The sequence below is a fragment of the Plectropomus leopardus genome, chromosome 5 (assembly GCF_008729295.1).
Source record: "Plectropomus leopardus isolate mb chromosome 5, YSFRI_Pleo_2.0, whole genome shotgun sequence".
NCBI classification, from domain to species: domain Eukaryota; kingdom Metazoa; phylum Chordata; class Actinopteri; order Perciformes; family Serranidae; genus Plectropomus; species Plectropomus leopardus.
The window spans coordinates 21,583,436-21,609,524 of NC_056467.1; the positions used below are offsets into that span (position 1 = coordinate 21,583,436).

The 26,089-nt window shown below is 36.9% G+C and overlaps 2 protein-coding genes across 5 annotated transcripts in view; both read right to left on the reverse strand.

Moving 5' to 3' along the window:
- Positions 1 to 114: 114 nt before the first annotated feature.
- On the reverse strand, positions 115 to 12,360 carry dyrk1ab (dual-specificity tyrosine-(Y)-phosphorylation regulated kinase 1A, b). 3 transcript variants are annotated; one of them, XM_042486282.1, is made up of 12 exons: positions 11,506 to 12,360; positions 9,583 to 9,652; positions 7,712 to 7,908; positions 7,309 to 7,401; positions 6,987 to 7,175; positions 6,593 to 6,740; positions 6,199 to 6,485; positions 5,894 to 6,040; positions 5,406 to 5,546; positions 4,974 to 5,277; positions 4,572 to 4,696; positions 115 to 3,765 (listed from the first exon to the last, which is right to left on the reverse strand). In XM_042486282.1, exons 2-12 carry the CDS (start codon positions 9,593 to 9,595, stop codon positions 3,178 to 3,180), a joined length of 2,232 nt encoding a protein of 743 aa, XP_042342216.1. In that variant the 5' UTR covers positions 9,596 to 9,652; positions 11,506 to 12,360; the 3' UTR covers positions 115 to 3,177. The 3 variants fall into 3 exon arrangements, with proteins under 3 accessions (XP_042342216.1, XP_042342218.1, XP_042342217.1); XM_042486284.1 differs by lacking the exon at positions 9,583 to 9,652 and having other exon boundaries at positions 11,506 to 11,599; XM_042486283.1 differs by lacking the exons at positions 9,583 to 9,652; positions 11,506 to 12,360 and adding an exon at positions 10,675 to 10,827.
- An 11,366-nt stretch (positions 12,361 to 23,726) lies between these two features.
- Positions 23,727 to 26,089, reverse strand: part of LOC121943164 (CD166 antigen homolog) — a 56,514-nt gene continuing 54,151 nt past the window's right edge. For both annotated transcript variants that reach the window (XM_042486607.1, XM_042486606.1), the window contains 2 exons: positions 25,480 to 25,615; positions 23,727 to 25,389 (listed from right to left, as the gene is read on the reverse strand). In XM_042486607.1, coding sequence (XP_042342541.1) covers positions 25,513 to 25,615 — 103 coding nt within the window. In that variant the 3' untranslated portion in view covers positions 23,727 to 25,389; positions 25,480 to 25,512. The remainder of the gene's footprint in view (positions 25,390 to 25,479; positions 25,616 to 26,089) is intronic.

The following is a 26,089-nucleotide window of genomic DNA, read 5'->3' on the forward strand; positions in this document are numbered from 1 at the left end:
CACTGTGTGATGATGCTTTTTTGCGGATCATGTTCGTTTTACTAGTGCTTAATGATCAACCTGTCTTAGAAAATAGCTAATGCAGATGGAGATCAATAAAGACACACAGAGCAATTCAATTAACTTCTTTTTATATATCATACATAAGACTGTCTTAATATAATACAAAGGGCATTGTCATAAACACAGCAAAGTCTTGACTAGATCTTACAATCTGTGGATACATGGACTTATCCTTTCCCCCATGCTGTTCAATTCTATAGTGCATGTTGCATGTACAAAAAAAGTGAAAAAATGTGAAATCAAAAATGAAAAGGATAAATCCAAATTAAATAAGAGGATTTCAACTTCTGTTGGGTGTTCAGATATGTCGACAAGTATATGTGTTTGTGTATAACCCACAAACTGAACAGGCTTATGAAAGATGGAACCTTTTTTTCAACCATGTGCTTCTCATATAACCAAAAAGTAAGGTTTGTGATGTACATGCACTTACAATATACCCTGTGAAAATTATTAAGGTTTGAAGATCTAGCTTTCCCTGTTTGATTCAAACCCTACCTCATAGTGTTGTCCTGATGTAGTCAAGTACCTTTGCCAAAAGGCAAGGTTTTGCCACTAAGAAAACAGGAGTTCCTGCCCACTGAATGGTCACCAAATTGACAAACATAATCAACATACCAGCAGGAGCAAGGTAGTGAGTTCTATACTTCCTTTATTAAAAAAATATAAATATATACATAAATTCTATTTCAACTATTAAAAAGGGGCTGCATTTCATGACAACTGCTCTAAATAAGAGGTCAATCAGCATGATCTGAAATAGGCGCACACTTACGAGTCACTGCAGTCAATTTTTTTTCTTTTTCAGTCTTTATTTTTGGAATGTTTAGTACCAGTATGAGTGCCAGTAATAAAACCACTGGCAATTTCTAAATGTCTCAAATTCTGCGGGGTATGAAAAATGATTGCAAATTTGCAATTAACCTTGACATCCAGATAAAACCCCAATCTCAATATAGGTAGCTTTACATTTGTGTTTGTGGAAATACCAAGCATGATCTCTTACGATGGTTTCTCCTTTAAAATGGCAACAGCATGACCTGTGGCCTGCCCTTCATTTGAAAGGTGGCTGTGGGCAGGTTTTTTTCTGTCTAATTTCAGAGCTGGTAAAATGAGCAACAGAAGAAAGAAAGCACTTCAAAATCCCTGATATAAAAAAAAATCTGGTTATCGACTAATGTTTTGAGGACATGCATGTCTGCCTAGGCAAAGCATGTGATTGTGGGCTGACGGACACACTTTCCCTTTGAATAGGACAACAATCATGGGGGATCTGCCCTACCAAATCAGAAAAATACCATTCAACACAAACTGATTTGCCACGATTATCCTTACTCTGCCAAGACAATGACATTAAGTCTTGCTTCACGGCAGAAACTAGCCAAGTTGACCAAATGATGTATGAAAGGCAGCAAAACCCTTTGAAATAGTATGATGGGGGCAAAAGAAAAACGACGACACAGAAATAGAACGCATTAGTCTCCTTTTTTTTTTTTTTTTTTTTTTTAAACCATCAGCTTCTATCTTGCTACTCCGGAGCCTGCAGAGTAACTACCAAATTCTCTAGCATACCAAAGTTTTAAAAGACTCCCAAAATAATCTACCAATTAATATGGAAACAGTTTTGGTAAAACGTTGCAAACAAATCTGGCCAGAATACACAATAGCCAACGGTCTCAACAACGGTCTCCAGTTTTGCTAAAGTAATATATTGCAGCTGTTTGTATTGACGTTAAAATAAGATCTTGATAAACTTTGCGTCAAAGTGGTGAACTGCTACATTATTGGTTACAGACACCTATATGCTATAAAACAACTGCTTTGGTATAAAAACATATCCAAAGGGAAAATAAATTCTTGTAAAATTCACAGCATAATTTGAGGAGAAAAAAGGCAGTCACTTAACTCATTTTTTTCTTCAGTTTCCATATTTTGGATGGAGAGACTTGTGCAGGTGGTTCTGATGAGGAACTACATGCAAAAGGGAAAAATAACAAAACATAAAAGGGTAGACTCTGGAAGAGATAGTTCTTTCCACCGCAAAATCCTTAACCAGTGAATAAGATTTTCAAAGAAGTAATGTTTAGGAGGTTGTTGTGTACAATAAGACCCTGTTATGTGGGGCCCTGCTGAAGAAGAAATCTTTGTCGAGAAAGGCCTCAAATTACCATTCTTATTTACCTTTTCTAAGTTGTTTTTAATTTCCTCAAAGAATTAAGGGCTGTCTAGAGAGAAAAATAGAGAAAAGCCATCTTAATTCAAATGATAATGTCCAGCTCCATCCGATTCCAAGTCCATGAGTCATAAGGCCAAAGGGTTATCTAGAACCAGCCACTGACTGTCTTCCTTTCACTGGGCTGGATCCTTTCGTCTCCCGCGCCCATCGCTGCTCTCATCTGTGCCGGGCCCTGTTGCAGCTTGCAGGACTACAGGGCCTCTAGGCCTGAGGGGTGGTGCCTCCCTCTCCTCCGACCCGGTTGGTGTCAGTATCCACCTGCGGGGTCTCCTCTCCACCCGGCCAGCACACGCTATAGGGACTCCACTGCTATGTGCTCCCCTTTAACAGAGTTACACAATACCGACCAACAACAAGAAATATCACCGCAAACACTTCCCCTCATTGTCAAGCTACAGGATTTACAAGCAGCTTTTACGAGAAATTTCACTTAAAAAGGGCAAAATAATTAAGAACCAGTGGAACAGTAATGTCAGGCAGTCCACGGTTTGAACCGAAAGAGGACGCCAAGCATTTCATCACCAACAGCTACCTGCAAAACAGCTTCAAACTTTGCTCTGAAATGCTCCTTAGAAGATTTTGCCACATAATACCATATGGTGATTACTTGGTGGTTACATGAAACTGGTGAAATGGTAAAATGGATGTCTCAATCTCACTATGGTTATTCCGCAGTATTATTTTGTGCCTAATGATTGCAAAAGAAAAACTGATGAAAATTACATATATACTTTTTAACAAAGGTTTTTCTCTGTAGTAGCGGTTCAGTGATATCTCCCTTCTGACGTGAGCAGCTTTTGTTCTCAACACACCTTGTAGTAAAAAACACCACCTTAAAAATGACGCACAGGGGAACACACAGCCAAATGTCAGTGCAGTCACGAGCTGGCCATAGAACTCTGCTGCACACACACTCCAGTCATTGGAGACTCCTCCCGGTCCATGCCTTGCCTCATGCCCAGGTGGCCTTCCGCTAGGTAGTGGGCAGGCCCTGTGTTCGTGCCCATGGAGAATGCAGGGTGCGCTGCCATGCCAGTCTCCTGCCGTGGGTTCGAGAAGGCACCTAGCCCCATGCTCAGCCCACCGTTCTGACCAAAGTCAAGGGCTCCGGCAGGCAAATGGCGGAGCTGGTAGGCCTGGTTGCCATGGTTCCCAGTGGAAGAGGACGATGTAGAGGAAGAGGAGGCAGAGGAAGACAGGGAGGTCATGGACAGATGGCCATGAACCACCTCCATGGAGTCCTGTGTCGAGGAGCTGTGTGTCGGGGAGGTGTAGTGGCGTGGGCGTGGCCGTGTGGCCATCATCTGCCCGTGGTGGTGATGAGTATGTGAGTGGGGATGCAGGGCCTTAGGGTGCTGAGGGGGAACATGAAAGGTGGTCTCCTGGACTGGGTGGGTCTCTCCAGTGACTGACTCTGGTCCGACGCCACCTCCCCACACCAGCGGGGGTGGGTAAGGCTGTCTTGCCTGTCAAAGTCCAACAAAGAACAGGAGTCAGTTGTGGAATATGGCTGCACCATAATTCAGTCAGTAAGTTAGTATCCCTAAAAAGTAGTGGTCTGCAAGATTTAACGGAGTTGACATCATTCCCAATTTGTTACACACATTGCAAATATTTTGTATATTTTCATTGTTCTTATTACTTATGTATATATCTATTATCTGTGACATGATAGACATCGTTCATATTTACATGTTTATACACTGGTTTACACATTGTGTTGTACCATATTTATAATTTGAAATATTCACATACCAGTGCTATTTTTCATTATTACTGCATTCCTATTTTCTATTTTTGCAGACTTTGTGCTGGTAATTATTTCTACTTTATCAATTCTCTATGCTTGACTTTAGAACGACTGTAACAAACCACAATTTCCCCCGGGAATCAGTAACGTATTTCTGATTCAGATTTAGGAAAAATACCAAATTTTTGCCAGTGTAACTTTCACAAAAATCTGATTTCCAGTTTTTGATGTTTGTGATGTTAATCCTGTCCTGTATAAGAATCAGACGGTCAAGAACAGTCAATCAAGCAACATGGAAAAAATACTATATTTCGAATAGGAATTTGATTATTAGTCCAATGTATTAGCCCCTTTAAAATTTATTCTGAAAAGATCTTCATTAAACAGCTTAAAATAATGGAAGCAGCCTCTGTGCATTTGCCGACAAAGCAAAAGTGCACTAATATTTTGGAAACACACACACAACACAAAAATATAAAATATAAATATGAAATTTACAATTGTTCTGGGTGTCTTACTGACCTGTGGGCAGAGGCTGTCACCATCGATGGCAGGCATGGCCGTGCCGAAGTGTCCTCCACTGTGCAAGTGGTGATGGGTAGGGTCTGATCTTGCTCTGCCACTGGTACTTGTCCCAGATGATCCTCCTAAGGGTTCAACAAAAGTGTCAAAAACATCACCTAAAATATGCCAAAAGCTACAGCAGAATTAGCTTAACATTTATTCGGTTTTAATGCTGTTCTTTACAGTTGATATCCTGCTACAGGACACAAGGTTAATACCAACAAAATCATGACCACCTTAAAAATAGATAACTGTAGTGAAGTGATTATTGCATTTCTCATGTAAAAACAACAACATAACCACAACTGACAATCGCTCCTGGACGACAGCGGAGCAGCAGAGTGTTCAGGTGGCAGTTACCTGAACTAGAGGAGGTGCTGGAGGTGGTTCCTGAAGACTGGGACTGCTCTAACGCGGGGCTTGTAGACACGCTGCTGCTTGTATTGGTCCCCTCATCCGCAGTCTTCTTGAAGAAGCTGTGCTGCAGGGCATAGTAGGGCTGGATGCGGCTCTTGGGGTCATAGTCCAACATCCGGAGGATCAGGTCCTTGAACTTCAAGTAGTCAGCAACAGCATGGCCAGACTCCCCCGCCCGCCGGCCACCTGGACCCCCTGTCTCCACACCCAGGATGGAGTGGAGCTTCCGCGAGGCTGGAGGCTTATACTGTTTAAGGCAGAGTGCACAAAGATTAAGAGATTTAAATCAGGCCATGACTTCTGTGTACCTCGGTTTTCGCAATAATTAAAGTTTTAGTCAGACTTACAACAGCAAAAAACAAAAACTGAGCTCACCCTTTTGCCATCTTTGGTCTTCTTAACACTCCATGTACCATCAGAAAGCTTCTCAAAGAACTTCCTGGCTTTTGGGGCTAGGTCCATTATGTGATTAGGCGGGATACCAAGAACCTCGACTATTTTGTTCATCTGGTCCACCTGGAGAAAAATAAAAATAAAGATATCGTGACATTTACATTCAGCACACTAAAGACATTTTTATATCCCAGTGAATTTCACTTTTTTTTCCCTGTGCTGATTTAACTGTCAAAACCTCTGAGCTCAAGCAAATGGCCATAATTACTAGAGAAAACAATTTCGTGCCTCGACAACTGAGTGTCGCGAACTCTCAGCTTCTAAATCTTTGAGGTCTAGGTGACGTCATTTCTGAGCAAGAAATCAGGTTAAAAAAAAAAAAAAAAAAAAAACAGCAAACATTGCATTTCTCAACTATATTACAAAACATGACACAGCACAAATCTGAAAAGTATATCAGTTCCTTTTACCTCATTGGCTCCGCTGAAGAGAGGTTCTCCAGTGTGCATCTCCACCAAGATGCAGCCCAAGGACCACATGTCGATGGCCAGGTCATAGGGCATACCCAGCAGCACCTCTGGGGAACGGTAGAAGCGACTCTGGATATACTGGTATATCTACAAAGACAAAGCATGGACAGTCAGACTCCCCATTTGCCTGTTAACTCTGAATTACCTATTCATTATGTTTTGAAGCAACAGCTATCACACCCTTCTCAGGGACATTCGTGCATACATTCACTTTATTGCTGATAACGAAAACTGCAGCTAGATACCCTTTGTCCCAGTTGGCATGAGCTGCCAAAGTCCACTATTTTGATGGCACTCCTCTTGGGGTTACAGAGGAGGATGTTCTCAGGCTTCAGGTCACAGTGGATGATGCTGAGCTCAGGCGTGGCCAGGAAAAGCAGCGCCGTGCATAGCTGCTGGGCAAACTTCCGGGTGAGGTTAAGCGAGACGCCGCGGAAGTTGGTATTTCGGAGTAAGTCATACAGGTTATATGAAAGCATCTCAAACACGAGGCAGAGGTGGTTCCGGAACATGAAGTGACGCTTCAAGTGAACTGCAGAAGAACAAATTGTGCCCACGTGAGTCAAATACAGGAAAAAGCCTTTTGATTTGTTTTACATGTCTTGTGAGATTGGAGGCAAAATTTTAAGAGTGAATTACCGATGTAGTATTTCATCTCAGTATCATGTTTGTTCATGAGCTCTAGGAGGCGCACTTCAATCTGGGCTTGATTGAGGAAAGCTTTCTTGTTCTTGATGATCTTAATGGCAACCCATTCCTGCTCAGCACGGTCATACGCTTTCACCACCTAAAGATGCCAAAAAGAGAAAAAAAAATGTTTCCCAAAATTAAATCAGGGCAATTGCTTTGAAAATAAATATTAACATTTCAAATGTTAACTGTACATCAAAAATCATCAGCAAGTGGCATCAAGCATTCAGGGTAAAATAAAGCCACAAGTTGTTTCTCCAATTTCAAGAAATACAGTTCAGTCACATGGACTCAAACAAAGAGTGTGTGTGTGTGTGTGTGTGTGTAATTTATAATTAAGCACCTGTCCAAACGATCCTTTTCCTATCAAGGAATCAATCTCATAGCGGTCCATCCACTTCTCCCCATTCTTGACGATGTAGTCATAGTTATCATCGTCATAGCCATCATTAAAGACTTTCCTCTCTTTTTTGTGACTGGAGTCTTCACCCTGACCCTGTTGGTGCCGTCGCTTCTTTTTTGCATAATACACCTAGAAATTAAAAAAGTAAACAATTCACATGATCAAACTTACAGAACTGTAATGTTAGTCTTACAATTTTCACAAATCCCATGTAACAATCAGATGAAATAGATACATGTATTTAATAAAGAACAAAACAAACCTCATTGATGTGTTTGTATGTTTTGATAAGGTCAATGGAGAGCTTCCTCAGGGGAGCTGAAGTTGGGTCACGAAAGCACTGGGGCATGTGCCTCTGAAGTATCAAATGGGAAAATCACAACATTTCATAAACAAACAATATGCATAGGATTTTTGTAAGTAAGAGGGCTTATCTAAATTGTTCATGTTAATCTTGAAGGCCACTTATTCAATTTAATACAATATATTTTGCTGAATATTATATGGCTAGACTGAGAGAGCATTTACAGGCAGCTACTCTGCCTGGTGACAGCAGCAAAAAGAGAGGCAGACTTTCAAATCATATTAAGTATTGCAATTCTTGTAGCACCACACATTAAGACTAAAAGAAATGCAAGAGCCGGGGTAGGGTAGGGTTAGTGTACCTGATTGGCAGTGAGCTGTGGTGTCTGGTCGCTGTACGGTAAGACCGTAACAGATTGGTCAGTGCTTGGCTGGTGGCGGTCACTGTACTGCTGGTGCGTATGGGGCATTGGAGCAGCCATCTGAAGACCAGCAGTGTGTAAAGAAAAAGAGGGCGCAAGCCGGACGGACGAAGGTTTGCATGCTGAAGTCTCTCCTCCTAGAAGGAAATTAACACTGCTCTGAGTTGCATATAACCTTAATTCAACATTATATCTAACAAAACACACAAAGAGAAGGAAAAAGGCAATGCAAAACAGCTGTATTTCCTCCTCCACACAGCACATTAATGGCCCAAAAATAAAACAGATAAAGGTATTTGCTTCTTACTGTATAAATCTAATATAAAGAGGCATTATTTGCTGGTTAATCTAACCAGTGTGAATTTACAATAATACCTAAATGTACATTTGGGGAGAGAAAATATATGCAAAATGCAAATAATGTATTTGTAATATTTACATGCATCTTGAAATTATAAAGGTCACACAAATATGCAGACAAAAATGATCATAAGATGTTAAAACAAAAAAAGAGGATTAATTCATTGTTAATAAACATGTCAGATTAATAGTGTCTTTTGTTAAACACGTAAAGTCAGAAAAATGCATCAAAGGATAAGTACAAAATTAAAATATAGCAGTAATATATCAACCTTTGCGAAGAAAAGGAGCAAAACAGCAGGTTTAACAGTGAAAGGGGGTGGAAAAAAAGCATCCCCACACTGTACAGTGAATCATCCTTCATTTTAAGCCAGAAGGAATCAAAAAATTATCAAATAGCATGTTCAGCTATCAGCATCTCTCACCAGACAACACAATTCACCAGTGCTACACAGTAACCACTATTCAGAATCCCAGCAACAGCACCTAATTAGCATAGCCTATCACCACAGAGATACAGCGTGATTTGGCAAGCCCATCAATGCACAGACCAATCACAACGCAGTATGCAAATAGCCTACTTTTGTTGCCAGGGCAGAGCTGCTCCCATTTTCCAATGAGAAAACAAGAAATAAACAAGAAATAAAATTGAACTTTGGCACACTTAGACGCTGCTTTCAACACAAGAGCCTGACAGCAAAATAGCTGCACAGCCCAAAACCTGCACTCCATCTGAGAGCATTAGAAAGCTGACCCAGCTTTGGAAAAGGAAAAAATACACATCCACTGACAGAAATAAGGGGAACTGTAAGATGATAGAGCACAGGCAAAGTCTGTATTTTAAGAAAATAAAATATTTTATATACTATATATTTATGTGTGTGTTTTAATATATGTGTATATAATATATAAATATGTGTATAGTTTAAAAAAATGTTTTTTATATGTATTTTGTATTTTTAAAACATGTCCATTGTATAAACCTTAAAAAAAAAGAAAAACATAAATAAAAGCTCATATTGGAGGGCTTGTCCAAACTATACTATTGAGATAAAATTAATGTAGCTAAATTATATAAATGCAATCATTTTAATTTGGATCATTTTAATACAATATCAGTTTAAAGCACTGAAATGATAAGACTGATTTGTCATGGTAACTAGTGTGTATATTTTTCTGTTTGTGTACCTGAGACCTGAAAAAAATCATATTTAAATCACCTGGAGATCTGTCATCAAATAAAAAGGTTAAACTGCATTTTTTTTAAAAAATACTGCACCGACCAATTCTAAAAATAATATAACACTGTTTGACTTTTTTATCACTTAAGAAAGCCCTACATTTTGCGATTCTGGATGTAAAAAATTAGAAAAAGCAAAATAAGTGATAGAGAAGATCTTAGGTGCACCACTTCCCACCAAAGGGTTAAGGCTTAATATATAGCAGCTAACCTGGATGCATCATCTCCTGTAAAATTTCATATCATCCTGGGAGGAGAGTCCAGCAGCAAACCACAACCCACTACAAAGAATAAAAACAGATCATTATCATTGTGCCATCTTTTGTGGGGATTTAACTTCACAGTGGTTAAACTTTCTGAGAAGAAGGTACAGAAGGCCCCTAAAGAACAGAAGACACACCAAAACTTTGAAAAGTGTGCTTTGGGTAAATGTATGAACTTTTGGGGATATTTTCTAAAAAAAAAAAAATACAGCTGAAATTCAATTTTCAAAGGTAATCAGCTTGTGGATCAAAATTAAAATTTCAGTTATTGTCTTGGAATTGTAATTTTCAAAACCCTACAGATCTGAAGCTTTTGTGAAACTGTTAAACGATAAATAGTTTGCTTAGAAAGTGACTGACAAGGTAACACTTCACAAAACAAATCAGGATTAATATTGTTGTGGACTTAATAGCACTGGATCTCCTGGCAGCATGTCCATATTCAATATACCTTTTTAATTACAATAAAAGAATGATTTGAAATACACTTTTAAAATTAAAATGACTAAAATGACTGTACCTATGTTATAATACAGTACTGTTTGTTACTGTATCATGCAAATTGACAAGGATCTGAAAAAGTTTGATTTGAGCCCATTTTACAAACAATACCCGACAGCAGACTAACCTAACTATAGGGTGAAATTGACATTTTAAAAAAATCACTAACCCTAATGGGTAAATTCAAGCTGTATTTGATCAAAAAGCCATTTTGCAAGCGCACTTGTATCTCTTCACCCTCTCCTAAAATTATTGTTCATCTTCAGTACTGACATATGAACAGTTCCTTTCCTGGCTGTGCTCATCACGGCATCAACGGGCCTATTTAGGTGTAAATATAACGACAGCTAGCTTGCCATTAGTAGCTGTATCATATCATGGGTAATAGCTGAAGACCTCTGTAACAAGCCTATGTGTCATCTTCTCACGCCCAACTGATTAGATCCATTCAGAGGCTGAATCAAATGTAACCCATCCAAAACAATTAAAAGCCTAACGTCCGTGCATAAAAGACGGTGCCCGGGTAGCTCTGTACTTACAGATGATGGGGTAGATCTCGTCATGGTTGGAATTTAGAAAGCATATTCAGTATTAATTTGCGTCCTCTCCTGCTACATATCGGTCGCGTATGTCTAAAATTCCTCGTATAAATGGCTATTCGGACTCGCGTTACCGTTAGCAGTCCAACTAGCTAACGTTGTCGTCGTTAACGTTACCCTGAAAACTGCGGGACAAGCAAGCATATCTCTCACCAATCCAACGTTAACGTTAGCTAGTGACGCTGTGTTCAGCCAGCGGGTTGTGGGGCCCATTCAGCTGGTTCGTCAACAAGTCAACGTTAACCACTAGCCAGGTTAGCCGAATTAGCTACTTAGCCAGGTTAGCTAGGTGAGATTCGGCACCGAATAATTCAAAACCCCAAACTACACCTCTAGTATTAATACAACTGGACACTGCATTGACAGCAAATCAAACGCGGCTGTTAGCTCGCAAGGCTACATTTTGCTTAAATCGTACAATGACAGTGTCTAATATCGCAGGGTTAGCTGTAACGTTAACGCCGTGCCAGCATGTCTCTTCGTCCAAGTCCATGCAATCCGCTGCACCCGCTAACCCACAACAAGCTAGAAGACTGATCTAACATTAAAATTAGTCCGCTGACCTACTGACTGAAGGCAAACGTTAACGCTGCCTTCAGAGGAGTCGGCTCCGCCACAAAATGTTAGCTAGCCGCCATACCATAAGCTACCATTCTCAACTTCACTGTCGCGTCCATCGTTGTTAACGTTGCATTTAATATACATCTGCGGAAGCGTTAACGTGAAATTTCAAGACAACCAAGTCAAAGATAACATTTTACAATTGCTCACCTCTGATGGCACGATCTTCATTTAAAGTCCAATGACCTGTATGATGAGGAAACTTATCCAGCTTGAGATTCTCCCCTCCCTGCACGGTTAGCGAGTAATGTTAACGTTAAATCCAATCCCCCGTCCTCTGGTCGGCAAACTCTTAAAATAATTCGCCAGACAGATTTAGTACGCTCTTCATATCCCAAGCTTTGACGAACAACATCGGCAATCGAAGCAAGTTTGACTTACGTTACTATCAGCTGATGACTAGCAACATGCTAACGTTAACTAGCACGCATAACTCACTAGCTAACCTTAGCGAACTGGCTAGCTAGTTGACAAAATGAACGCAGCTAACATTAGCTACCTGCCCTGGCTAGCTGTAGCTCCTTGGGCTAGCCTCAAGCTAACAATTCTAGCTACCGCTAAATAAACGATATGCCAAATTCTGATTTTACGTTGTCTTAGCAAATTTAGCGTCGGCCACTTCGATAAATACGACAATACAGTTAAATCCAGAGTGTTTCACACATGAAACAGAAACCGTGTCCTCTGATAATTTTGGTTAGGAATTTTGTGTCAATTTTCACAAAATGGCGCGCGGTCCAAACCTGCGCAGTGAACCGGCCCGGTGGACCAGAGACACGGACAACTGAGTTAGTGCGGCGCCGCCTAATTATTTCAACTATGTTAAAACGTCGGCCTCTTGATCTTCTTAATCCGATCCACTAGACGCATTTCGATATCCAAAAACGTCAAATATATATCCACTGACAGCATTATTCCGGCGGGAAGGGAGAACATTTGAAAAGACTGAGCTGGGAAAAAAACCCTCCTGACAAAATGGCGATGCTCTAGCTTGTTGCCATGGCAACTGTCAATCAAAAAATAAAGCACCCGGATGTACCAATGACGAATAAAATCTAACTGGCCAGAGTTGCAGGACACACATAACTCCAGTGGTGTGTCCCTGTCTGTCTTTTTACCCGTGTTTGGCCTGTTGCTACCATCCGGCAGATATCCACAGACTGCGTTTATTTTTATAAAGTGAAACTATAATTGGCTCTATGATGGTAACCTCATGCCTTAGCTACTTCTCTCACATCTATGAGTTTTTTTCACGTTTTCTTTCTTCAGTGTTGATTTGCTGAATAACTTAGGGACTGTACTTTATTTATAAGAGTATAGGGGTGCCTGGGATGTGATTTATTTTGTAATAGCCTAACATGACCCTACCCTGAGCTACAAATATTTTTTTTCTAGAGTCGGAGTGACCCTACCTCCACCACAAATAACAGTATTTCACAGTTTCTGTCTATGCCAAGCAGTGTGATTTTGAAGATTTTAAAAGAAAATATGTTTTTCAAACCCACATGCAGGTTTTGGTGTTCTGAGGGTATTTCATATAATAACAATGATAATTATTATTGTAATAATAATACAAATTTATTTACAAAGTGCTTTTCGAAACGAAGCTACAAAGTTCTTTACGAGGTTGATCCCAGATTTAAAACAATGCAGGATTTAAGTAAAATAAATCAGGCAATTTCAAGAAAAACAAAGAAAACAGCAACCCCAACAATGAAATAAATACCATCAATATAGCAGATAATCATAGATGGCAGCTAAAGACCGAAAAGATTGTGCTGATGGGATATAAAACCAGATAATTAGAATAAATAAATAAAAAGAAAACAATACCTGATGACAATATAAGATGATAACAATAATGATAATAATTTAAGACAAATACAAAATATGAACATAAAGTTGAATGTACCTCCCCAAAGCCAAATCACAAACCATAACTCCCTCCCCAGTGCTTATTATTTGTAGTGTTTTCCAACCCCCACCCCCAGCCAGGATTTTAGAAATAGTAAGGTCGTCAAGGTCGACAGCCTCTTAAACTCTTAAACATTCCCCTTACCACCATAAACATTTTGGCCAGAAAGCAATAATAAGGTCTATATTATTATTATTAATAATGATAATTATATATAGTCTTTTTAGTATAAAAGTCCCTCTTTGTGTTTCCACTGACAATGTTTGCACAAGCTGCAGTGGCAAAAAGGTTGGCTAACAAAAATGGTTGGAAGATATTCACTGTGGGCTATTTGTCCACGACTTAAAATTGGAATGTTTTATGCATTTAGAGAGCAGGCCTGTTTTTTTGTATTTTTCCTTCCTTATTTTGTCCTTTGAGTGAGAACCTCTTTATTGTGTCCTTTGAGTTTTTGAGAAACATACATGTATCAGCATAAACAAAAATTTAAAAAATATGTTTAGGCCTACCATTACTTGCACAAACTTATCGATCTAATTCTTTGTACAGAAATACTTTTGCTGTTATACATTTATTTGATGAACTATAAATGAAAGATGTCTTTAAGAATGACAGGGAATCTCTTAATTGCCAGATAAACAAGAGGAATGATTGATGCAAGATAAACCTCTTTTAATGTACAATGGGGGGTAACTCACTATTGTTTTAAGACAGATTGGAAAAACTATATACATACATACATACATATCCTGTAATGCAGCCCAGACACTTCTCACATCTGACGATGTATTTACTTTTCGTCGGTGTTTATCCTAGTTTATTTTACACCTGTTTAAGCTCACTGTATGATCTGAAAAAGTGTCATTTTAAAACTTTCTACTACTTTAAGCATTAGGTTTAGAGCTAAAAACAGAGGATAACTGTTAACAGTTCAAAATTAAATAATAAATAAGTAGCCTGCACTTTAATTTTGACAAGTGGAAATGTAATCAAATTCAGTGAAGTCAAATCTGAACCTGTTCATCGCAGTCATTCTAAACAAACCTTTTTTGCTTTCCTTAAATACTCGTCATTTCATCAAAGGCTGTTAAGACAGTAAACCATTCCACTACACCAGCAATTATTTCCATGTAACATTCAGTCATGCAGCCTACTAGCATGATTTCTGTGACGTGAGTCAAACTGTCAACTTGTGACATCTGCTGGTATGTGAAAACCCCATAGGGAGACTTTTTTTAAATCAGCAAAAACTTTATGTAACTGTTGAGTTTGGACACTGATAGGAAGAGAAAGGAATAGACGTAGCAGGTTTTCGAGCTGTGATAAAAATATTGATATTGTATTTATTTACACAAGAAATGTAATTGTCTAACGTGGTTCTACTTTAAAGTTGTTATACTTGAGAGGTGTCCATCCTGAGTTTTTTTGGAATCAGGTCAATTACTTTAGGTCTCTAAAAGGTGATGTAATTAATGTAGAGCTCTAAGGGTGAAGACTTATAGCTGCCTCACAAAAAGTTGTTGCTTTTTTTTCCTGCACTGCATGTGAAACAACTAAAAGACTGGTGCCAGACAACCTGGGGGATTGTTCTGGTTCATACATTTGAAGCATGTCAGACAAGTCAATCCAGTACTAGGAAGTGTTGGACAAGGCACACAACTCTATTACTTGAGTCCAACTATATATACTCCTCGTCAAATATTACTCCATTACATGTGAAAGTTGCAGAGTCAAATCATTACATGAGTTAAATTACTGGAGTACTTGCTTAGCCTACTTAAATATTCAAATTACTTTTCCTTTTCTTTTTCTTTTTTTTTAAATCTCAGTGCATTTTTGGAAATTATTACAGTACCCTACATTACCAGAGCCTGATGACTTTAAAACAACCCACTGAATGCATTGACTTGCTCATATAATCAGTCAAAGCAAGTAAATAAGTCATAATTTGTAGGCTAGGTTACTTCAACTTCTTTTTTTTTCCGTTAATTATTTAGTTATATTTAATCCAAAGAGATTAAAGCTTGAAATTGAAACAGCCATTAACAACAACAGGACTCACCACAGCATCTAAACGACTATCAGCTTTAATCTGGACCAAAAATGTCGACTGCTTTTTTTGTCAGTACATACATTGATTGAACTTCTATTACACAGCACTGCCAGAAATGTGAAACAGCTTGACCTGTCATCTCTACCTGTCACTACTGATGAGCTGCCCAATCTGAGTAGCGCAAGCGCAAGGTAGAGGTATGGGAACACCACTTCAATAAACAAACCACACAGTTTATGAACTTTTGCATTTTAGAAAAGAAAAAAAAAAGCAATATCATCTGCTGATCTCAAGCAAGAATCATTCATATCCACTACATATCATAGAAATGTAGTGGAGTCAAAAGTACAATTTTTGTCTTTCAGATGTAGTGGTGTTAAAGTTATAAGTTTCCAAAAATTAATAATCAAGTAAAGTACAGATACTCAAAAACTGTGCTTATGTACAGTACAGAAATGTACTTTGTTACTGTCCACCACTGGTACTGGGTTAGAGAAGTAGGCCAGTGCAAAACCAAAGAATTTTATAATCAATAGGAAAACTGACAATCAATGAATGTAAGGACTTTAAAACAGGCATTATGTGTTCTCTCCCTCTGTAGTAGTCATAGTCAGCAGAGTTCTGAATTAATCATAACTTAATGTAATTTATGTGTCTTTGCGTATACCAGACACTGAAAGTCAGGCCTGCTGGTTACAGTCTCTTTTAGCTGAGAGAGAGGAAAAATCACAGTATAACTATATTTGTTCTGGTGACATATAATATGTATGTCAGAATCAGAATTCGGTTTATTGCCAAGTCAGTTTTCACATGTAAGGAATTTGGTGCATAACAATAAACATATTAAGATAAAATAAAAGTAAGTACTAAAAGTCAAGAAAAATAGATATAAAATAGAAAAAATACAACAAAATATAAAAATAAAAAAATACTATGGCCTATAGGAACATTGTCTGATCAAATAACTTCTGTTGAGGGTCAGCGCTCTTTTGGGTAAGACATACATCTTGGGCAGATTGCTAATCAATCATCTGCATGTATAGGCTAGAGAAAGAATACACTCATAATTTGGAAATTTATACAATATTTCCGTTGAGGGAACTTTTGCAGATTCAGGGGACACAGAACATCACGCAGAAAGACCCCTACCTGTCAAAACTAAGACCTGTTTTTGTTAGGCACCAGTGCTAAACACACTAAACACGCTAAACACACGTCATGGTTAACTCTTTGAAATCTGAAAAAATTAGTTTGATTTCTTTCAAAAACATGATCAGATTGCAATGAGTAACATAACAAGATATGGCACAAAAAACTGCAAAAAAAAAAAAAAGTATAGTCTGGGAAGTTATCTGAAAATAAGCAAAACAATTAATAATAAAAAAACAAATCAAACAAAAAGAAATGACATAAAAAGTGCCGAAAATAGTAAAATGTATGTATTCATATACAATTTTAAACATAAATAAAAATATTGTAGTTAAAAAATGTAGTTTTCTCATTTTTTTTCTTTTTTGTTTTTGATAATTTTCTAATAATCCCACTTTTAAAAAAATAGATTTGAGGTTATTTTATTGTCATGTGTTACTAATATCTTGCAATTAATGCGTTATTTCTTGCTAAGTTGGTCATTGTCTTATATTTTCAGAAGAAATCGAACCAGATTGCTCAGGTTTCAAAGGGGCAAATAGCTTGCGAGAGGCGTCCTAATGCAGCACAAGAAAACTGATGTCAATCCAGGTTTTAAAGTGTTATATAATGACCACCTCTACATTGTAATGTTACACAAAATAAATATCAGGGCACAATGGTCCTGTTTTGAGGCACAATATGTCCTAAACAGAGTCACAGGAAATTTCTAGGATATATCCATTGTTTATGAAAAGATGATTAAAAATATGTTGATTTTTTACTTTAGAAAACTATTTGGTTAGTTTCAGGGCCAGTGTGTAAGATTTAGAGAGATTTAGTGGCATCTAGTGGTGAAGACTGAAGACTGCAATCAGCTGAAACTTCTGGTTGGAATTCCTCTAATGTTCATTCTTCAGGGGGATTTCTGCTAATGTGTGCTTACCTATTTCTGATCCAGATTCTCAGGAGGTTTATACCCAGAGCCGACAAGGTCTCCCTCACTCCCAAACAAAGGGACCAGGTGATTAAAACCTGTAAAACACTGACAAAAGCAGTTTTACATTACAAATCAGTGCGTAACTATAGAGAACCACAGTAATGAGGCCTAAAACCCAGAAATGATAGCATTTCAGCACCACTGATTCCCTCGTCTCAAAGTCGTGGGTTTTTGAGAATGGGTTTTTCGTTAGAAGCTTTAAATAAGGTCTGTAAGCTTAAGGGCTTCTCACGTTTTGTTCTATGACATAAAAAGTCATAAATACCCCAATCACAAACTTTGAAGCTTTTATGTGTCTTAAAAAAGTTAGTTGCTAACAAGTAGCTAAATGAGACTACAGAACATTATCACACTGAACGCCTTGTAGCGGTGGCAGGACCAGACAAGAAACAACACATCTAACAAAGCCGATGTTTGTCTGAATGAGACATTCCTATTGAAGTGTCCAAAATCATGGTTTCAAAGATAGCGACTATAGATGTCTATATTACATATGATAGGCATTGTTGAACCCTGGGCAATTCTTCCAAAAACATGGCAAAAAAAATGGAAATGTCCTGTAAATTGCAAGAAATTAGTAGATTTAGACAATTATTTTTAAAAAGCTAGGGAAAATGTTCAGAGATCTGTATTTATAATTATCAGAATTAGATATTTAAAATTCTATTACATCATTATTTTAATTATTAAGTTGTTTCTTTCAAGTGGTTTGTCTCCATTTATTTAAACTTTCCCAGGTGTTTTGTTTGTTCGTTTAGGTGTTGTTTTTTTTTTAAGGTTATATTTTGTTACTAAATTTCAGGTAATTTTCTTGTACTTTTTCCTAATTTCTTGCTAATTTTTGCATAATTAATTCCCTCTGAAGTTGGCCATTACCTTCTTCAAATGTTTTTGAAAGAAATCAAGCCAATATGCCCAAGTTTTAAAGGATGAAAAGGCCTTTCCCCTGACATCTCATCATAAAGCTCCAATGCATGTGAAAGTTGCTGAGTCAAATCATTAGATGAGTTAAATTACAGGAGTACTTGCTTAGCCTACTTAAATATTCAAATTACCTCTCTCTCTTTATTTAATCTCAATGCATTTTTGTAAATTATTACACTAGGCTACATTACCAGAGCCTAAAGACTTCAAAATAACCCACTGAATGCACTGACTCTTATAAAGATTCTTAATTTCTCTCACAATGTTGCACAGTACTTCAGCCCTGAATGAGGATTTCTCTATCAATTCCACAATTTGTTTAGACAGAATTTTTTCAACAGAAGACGTTGTACTGTGACATTTAACTACAGCAAAAACCATACCAAAAGCTTATCAAATTGTAAGTGAAGCACAAACTTAAAACACACAGTAAATCAACACATTGATGCATGCATGTATTTTCACTGGCAAATACATTATTTCTTCAAAACACCATTATGCTTACTTTTTTGTCATTAACGGTTTGTGTGTTTGTCCTAACATCTTTACTTGCTACACCAGCACTATAGTCAAAGGGTATCTGGTGTATCTGAATGAGTGCCATCAGTGAGTGATTGACCATAAATGGTTACTTTTAGCCCACAACAGCAGTCTGCATCACATGCAGCCACATCACATAAACCCCAGCAGTCACCACAGAGACCCTAATGCACAAAAAGCAAAGGAAAACAATGTTTTGTAAGATGAATATATAACTACTGTCAAAACACACCTAATGTTCAAAGTCCACAAAAAAAGGAAAGAAAAAAAGTCTATGCAGTTTGGCCATATCTCTGAAAGATCTTGCAGTCCTGAGGATTTGGAAAAACAAAGACAGCATTTTGGTGACAGTGGGTTCTGACTTCCATACAGCTGCGCAAAACAGGCTGATTAGGATACAATGACAATTATTTTTGGCATTAAAATTAGGATAACATTTCAGCAACAAAAGGGACAGGTGATTCAACCAATTTCAGCATTTATGCACAAAACATATCAAACTAAATTAAACAAATACAATTAAGCCTTAGAATTTTTTTTTATGTTGTTGTTGTTTGTGTTAGTTACTTTTTGATAATCCGAGTTCCGGTTTTAAGGGAATAGGCTACTTCACCCAAAAATGACCATCTCTGTAAATCAATTAGTCAAGCTGTGTTACCTTGAATTAGTTATGAAAACTTTATTTTTCTTGCATACTTCCACAGAAAACAGCAAACATACTAAATGATTGGGGACCACATTTAACAACAGCAAAACTTTATCAAAACGTCCATTATTATTAGCCGTTTTTTTATTAGTATACTTTATTATGGGTTATTTTTTCTGCCCATTCCAAAGGACAAAATTTTTAATGCAGAATAATGAACTCATGTCAATGAATTAAGAAATATTTTAAAATCATAACATAGATACTGTTAATCGTTTTTCTCGCGACTCAAAATATCCTCTTCCAAATATATCTCCTAAAAATAATATGTGGAAAACCTCCAGAGATTAATATTCTGCAAACACAATCAATAAGATTCATCTAAAGCTGACTGTATCATTAGAAAATGAAATCTGAACATTATTTCCCTATTTAAGCTGTATTTTCCCTTTTCACTTTCAATTGACACTCAGTTCCATTGGCATGGACAGAATTTTTTTTAATAATCCTGAGTAAAAACTCTACATCTGTCATATGATTTTTCAACATGTATAAGTAATATAGCAGCTCATGTTTACTTTAAACAGAATTTAAGCACAGATTATGTACTTTAATAATATGATTTATAGACTGAAACCTGCCTTGTGCTTCCCCCTTACCTCACAGTCAGCCACCATGTTGTTAAATGGGCGTGTGGCTCTACTGAAGTCCACTTTAGATGATGTAGAAGACTGTGATTGGCTTATAGACATCCCATCAAATAAGTCAGATGGCATTAACCCTAGATCTAGATTTCCTAGAAATGTTTTGTCCTTTGGAATGGATGAGGGATCTGAATGGGTTAAAGCCCGATTCCAATAGTAAGGTTTTTAGCAAAATGCACGTTTGGGAAGTACTGAGCATATGCCTGGATAGATGAGACTTGGATTATACTGCATGACTTGTGTAAGAGTTTGTAAATGGATGTTTTGATATAGTTTTGTCATTTTTAAATGTGGTACCCAATCAATCACTGAATCAATGTTTGCCTTTTTCCACTGAGGCATGTGAGAAAAACGTTTTCTTCATGAATTCAAGGTAACACAGCATGATTAGTTGATTTACAAGTGGTCATCTTGTGGGTGAAATATTCCTTTACTTTTTCATTTTTGAGATCTGGGGAAGGAATGATAAGAAACTAAAATAAAGTCCAAGTGAGGTCACAAGTCACTGGTGTTAAAATCCAAGTTGAGTTGCAAGTCTTTTTTGATTTCGTCAAATCTAAAGTGTTACGTTCTTCTCGAGTCCAAGTCATGATGTATGGACTCATGATGTGAGTCCATACATCTGATAATAACCCCGTTAACAATATATTGGAGTGTTGTGGGCTCGTAGTGATGCATCCCTGAACTACAGTGTGTTTAAAACAACAACCCCATAGCTGACTGTGATTTTTTTTTTTATCAGTGATTGGACTACTTTCAAAGAATTTAAAAACTGTGATTAATTTTTCTTGTGATACTGACAAAAACACAAATATAGCTATTTTCCTTACGTTTGATGTTCATCTAAGCAGAGCTCTGATCTTTGACCAGTTTTATCCTCACAATATCAAGTTTAAAATAAACAGATATAATTTAAAGCCCACTGTTTGGCCCATATACTCAGACTAAAGCTGTATGAGCAGTTTCAGAGAAAAAAATACTTCAAAGATATTTCCTGGATTCAGACACGGATCGTTTCAGTATATTCTTTGACCACTGGATGGCAGCAAGTTCATTTTATGTAATTTTACACAGACCATCTGGTGATGACGTCTATGCCATTTAAAATTCTCAGTGTGCACGTTTTTTGGAGAATAGGCATCATGCTGGTTAAAGATAAAACTAAATACATGCAGAGCTCTTACTGCCACAGTCAAAGGACTAAACCTGCCGGCGACATTGACCTGTGAATGTCCTTGCATTTCATTAGATTATTGGACAAATAACATGTTTTTTGATTGTGTGAAAAAAATAAATTTATGCTTCAAGCTGAGGTACTTTTTAATCAAATCAGAGTCTCTGTCCTTGTGGGGCTTCAAGGCTCACAAAATGCAGAATCCAATCAAACTTTTCCTACCTTTTCTTTTCATGAGTGTCCTCACAGGCCTTTTCTGCTTCAGACGGTGAACTTAATGGTTTCCATGACGTTTACAGCTATGACATTACATGAAAGGCAGCTGCAGTGAAACCAGTCAAATTAGATTACAAATATATAGTTTTGCCATTGTATATTATTAAGTTATTGGAAAAAGTATTCACATTCTTTCAGTTGTAATACCACATAAAACAATGCATTATACAGAGGTAGTCAAGCGTATTTAAAGTTTAAAGGTAAAATCATTCTCCATGCTGTGTGTTGAGTAGTTTACTTTGTAAAAATGCATTATATTTTTGAGGTGAGGCCAGGCTATTGTTTTACAAGTCACAAGTAAGTTTCAAGTCTTTGGCCGCAAGTTCCAAGTCAAGACAGGCGAGTCCCAAGCCCTAAAGTTTGAGTCTCTATACTGCGCTCTTTACCAAATGTAATGCCATTTTAACAAGAGTAATATATATTTCATTTACAAGTCATAAAAGCTTCTCAAAAATTTGTACTTATTTATCAAACCTAGTTTATAGGAAGTTGCTGTATCTCCAACTGTAATTTTTGACCTGCACATTTTGCGAGTAGATTTTGTACATGAGCTACATTATCTTTGATTCTGTTTTTTCCAACAGGTGCTCAGTAACGTAATGCTAGATTTTCGTGGTTCTCTCCTTGACTGGATGCTGTCAGATGGGTTCAAACAAAGTGGATCTGGCGAATTAAGTGCTGACTTAATGTTAGTTGATTCAGGAAATAAGGGAAATAAATTGATTTATGGTACACTTTTTAAATAATAATAACGTTTTAATCTTTGGACTTCAGGGAAGGGATCAAGTGTTTTCAAGTCAAAAGGCTAAAGTCCAACTTGAGTCACAACTCAGTGGTGTTAAAGTCCAGGTCGAGTTGTAAGTCCTGTTTGATTTTGTTGGGTCTAAAATCATCAAATTTGAGACTCATGTAACTCCACACCTCTGTTATATTTTCGGTGTTGATCATATAATTTGTGAATAAAATTTTAAGTAGAGCTGTAAGCACCTAACTACATTTGTTAAATTAATCTAGCTGAGTAAAAGGTGCAAATATTTCCCTTAAAAATGTGGTGAAGAGCTATAGTAGCAAAAAGTAGTTTACCTAAAAATTGTACTTATATGCAGTGCTTGGACTACTGGTTAATGGTTTTGAATCTGATATGATCACAAACAGCTTATGCACATCTCATACCAATCCATCCACTCATTTGATTTTCTGCTCTGGTGGCATATTAACCCTTTGAGACCTGAAGAGACATCACTTTTCTTGTGCTGCTTTCAGACGCTTTTCACAAGTATTTACATTTTACATATTTACATTTCTCTGGTTTTAGGATGTTTCTAGGGTTAACAACATTGAGTAAATTGGTGTCATTTCTTTCAAAAACATGGGAAAAAGGCAATAAGAATTTTGATTATAAATGTTCCATGAATTGTTGGAAAATAGTAGATTTATAAAATAATTTGAGAAAAAGCTAGGGATAATTTTCTAGGGGAAGAAAGCTAGGGAAAACTGCAAAAACTGTCAGATCTTTTTATTTGATCTTTTTTTTCAGATTTTAAGGTAATTTTCTTGTGCTTTTAAACTAATTTCTAACTCATTTTTGGGTCATTTCTCCTTTCATTGCTCATTGCCTTCTTCCCATGTTTTTGAGAGAAATCAAGCCGACTTGCTCGTGTTTCAAAGGGTTAAAATAATATCATCAATTTCTTGTTTAGTCTGCTAGACACATTTTGCAATAATAAAAGTGACTGCTCTGAGATGAACAGACTTAATCTTATTAGATAAAACAGATGTTGACAAAGTTGTCCTTTAGGGACATAATTTGCGTTTTATAAAAGGTAATTAACTGCAATATATCACAATTTATGTTAGTGCAGGACTCAGAATACCACAAGATGTATCAATATTTAAGTATGTTAATAATATAATAAAATTGTATTGTGGTGTCTCTGGTAATTATCACCCCCAAAAGCTGTTTTTTTCCACATGCATACAAGGCAAAAACATTTCTGAACCGTGTCGCTCTTTATTTTAAAAGATGAAAAATGTGTAAATTGTAACAACACAATTAATGTTCAGTGGGCATACCTTTTCCAAATGTACATTTTATTTTAAACAAAAGTACAAAAACAAACATCAGATATTTACAATACTTGCATGGCAATGTTCACTCTCTTTGGTCATTCTTCCAATTGGATGGTTTTACACAAGGTAGGCAACAAACAGCAGCTTGGAGGTCTGAGATTATCACATGCTGAATTTATTATTCAACCAGACGCTGAGCAACCTACTGATGACTCACAACTTAATTATATCTTGTTTTGTAAAGTCTGCAAGCAAATTTACCAACGCTATCAATCCAAGTTACGAATTATGTGACGATTAATGAATTTGCCTACCAGGACATTTTCATCTTGCACAATATAAATAGCAAAAAAAAAAAAGAAAGAGAAATAATTCACATACTTCACAATGACATCCTGGTCTTGATACATTTTCAAAATTTAGCAAATGCTCTTAAACGGACCAAAATTGTGACATGTACAGCTGCGCGCATTCCATCGTATTCTACACAAATCTGACATGAAAACATGAACCCTAGTGCACATCACAAACTGAAGCAATAACAGGTAGATTTTCAAAAGAAGGCAAACAAATGATGGCGAGACACCTCATCCTGTTTGTGTGCTCCATTAAAAATGGATGCCAAAGCTACACAATAAACATATCAACACTGATGGAGCACAAATGGAGAATTTACTTACAGTCTTGGAACTAAAAATCCTTTCACTGCTACAGGCTCACAGGCGTTTGTGAAAACAAACAATGGCTTTATGTAAAACAAACCGTACAGCCAAATTAAAGCCAGTTATATGAGTTGAGTTATACATTCTCTCAATAATCTACCTGCTTGTGTTATACTGTGGTTATGCTGAAAGTACAGTACAATTGAAAAAAAATAAATCAAATGAGTTTCGCATTTTCTCTAGTTACTTTGAAAGAGGTAAAGAGAAAAATAAAATCATGTAATGCCAAATAAAACCCTCTTGGTCACATCACCTACTTCCTGCAATGCAAATTATATTACCATCTATAACTAATGCTGAGTATAACAATATACCCTTAGCCCTTTCAGATTTCATCTCTATTTTAATGTTTTTTTATGGCCGATTTAACAGAAACTGAAATGAACACACAAATAAACCAATTCGGTACACTGATGTTGAAGGCAGAGGTTTTTTGACCGTGATGAGGTGAAGCTAAGAAGCCATGGCGATGATGTCCCTCAGTCCCTGCTATGTCTCAGAGGACCAAAGATTCAGACTAACGCAAGCCTACGCGTCCTTACAGCAAAGGCAACTGGTCTAGTAGTAATTCTACTTGCATCAACTAACAAAAGATTTTCTCACTTTCCCAAATTCCATTCTAACAAACATGAATCCTAATAGTAGACGAGTTAGACGAGTAGTGCAGACAAGTTATGTATATCACATACAGTATCCATTCTTTTTTCTTTTTTTTTTTAAGCAATGGAGGGGTGAGGGTTTGAGGGGCTCGGGGGAGTGTTTGGATATGCTTTTTAGTAAAATTCTCCCTGAAACCAAATCCAAACTGTCGTCATCCAAATGTACACTTTTTTTCCCCAAAGACAGAGGTGAAGAGAAATGTGCAAAAGTTCCACGTTCTCACTGGAAAGAAGAGATTGAAAACAATGTTATTTTAAAAAGAGAATGGCTTTGTTCATTTTTATTTGGGCATATGATGGAAATGTTTTCTACCTTTCACATTCCCAAAGGATGGTTGCCGTTTCTTTACACCTCAGCTTTTTGGCTGTTCTCCTCTACTTTCTCCTCCAGTTTTTTCTCCTCCTCAGAAGACCCGTCCTCCTTTTCACCCGTCTTCCAGCTTCCTTGCCTGTTTAGAATAAAAACATTGTAACTAAACATAATAATAATAATAATAATAATAATAATAATAATAATAATGATAATAATAATAATAATAATAATAAAATAATAATCCTTCCTTCCAAAGTAACTTGTATTATTGTTATTATTATTATTATATTATTATTATTAATAACAATAATAATAAATAATAATAAGAATAATAATAATAAAGAACAGTATATGGTATGATGTGTTGGTTACAGGTTAAGTTGTTTATTGTCATTTCCACAGCCCAAGGTGCAAACAAATACACATAAGGTACAGCATAGCACATTGTACGAACAAAGTGTGAAATAAAACTGCGAGATTATCTCTCAATTGTGGGTGTTTCAGCAGTCAGGACTATTAGCAGTAGTAGGAATATGGCAGTAGGAATATGGCGCAACATATCTACTGCAGTAGACCTAAATATACAGTGTGAAAATATAGACATATAGTA

What these genes read in the sequence shown, in the direction of transcription:
- dyrk1ab (XM_042486282.1), bottom strand. An exon ending in CATACAAACACATCAATGAG is followed by an intron (nt 7,176 to 7,308) that starts GTTTGTTTTGTT and finishes TTTAATTTCTAG; the next exon opens with GTGTATTATGCAAAAAAGAA. An exon ending in CATGCCAACTGGGACAAAGG is followed by an intron (nt 6,041 to 6,198) that starts GTATCTAGCTGC and finishes TTGTCTTTGTAG; the next exon opens with ATATACCAGTATATCCAGAG.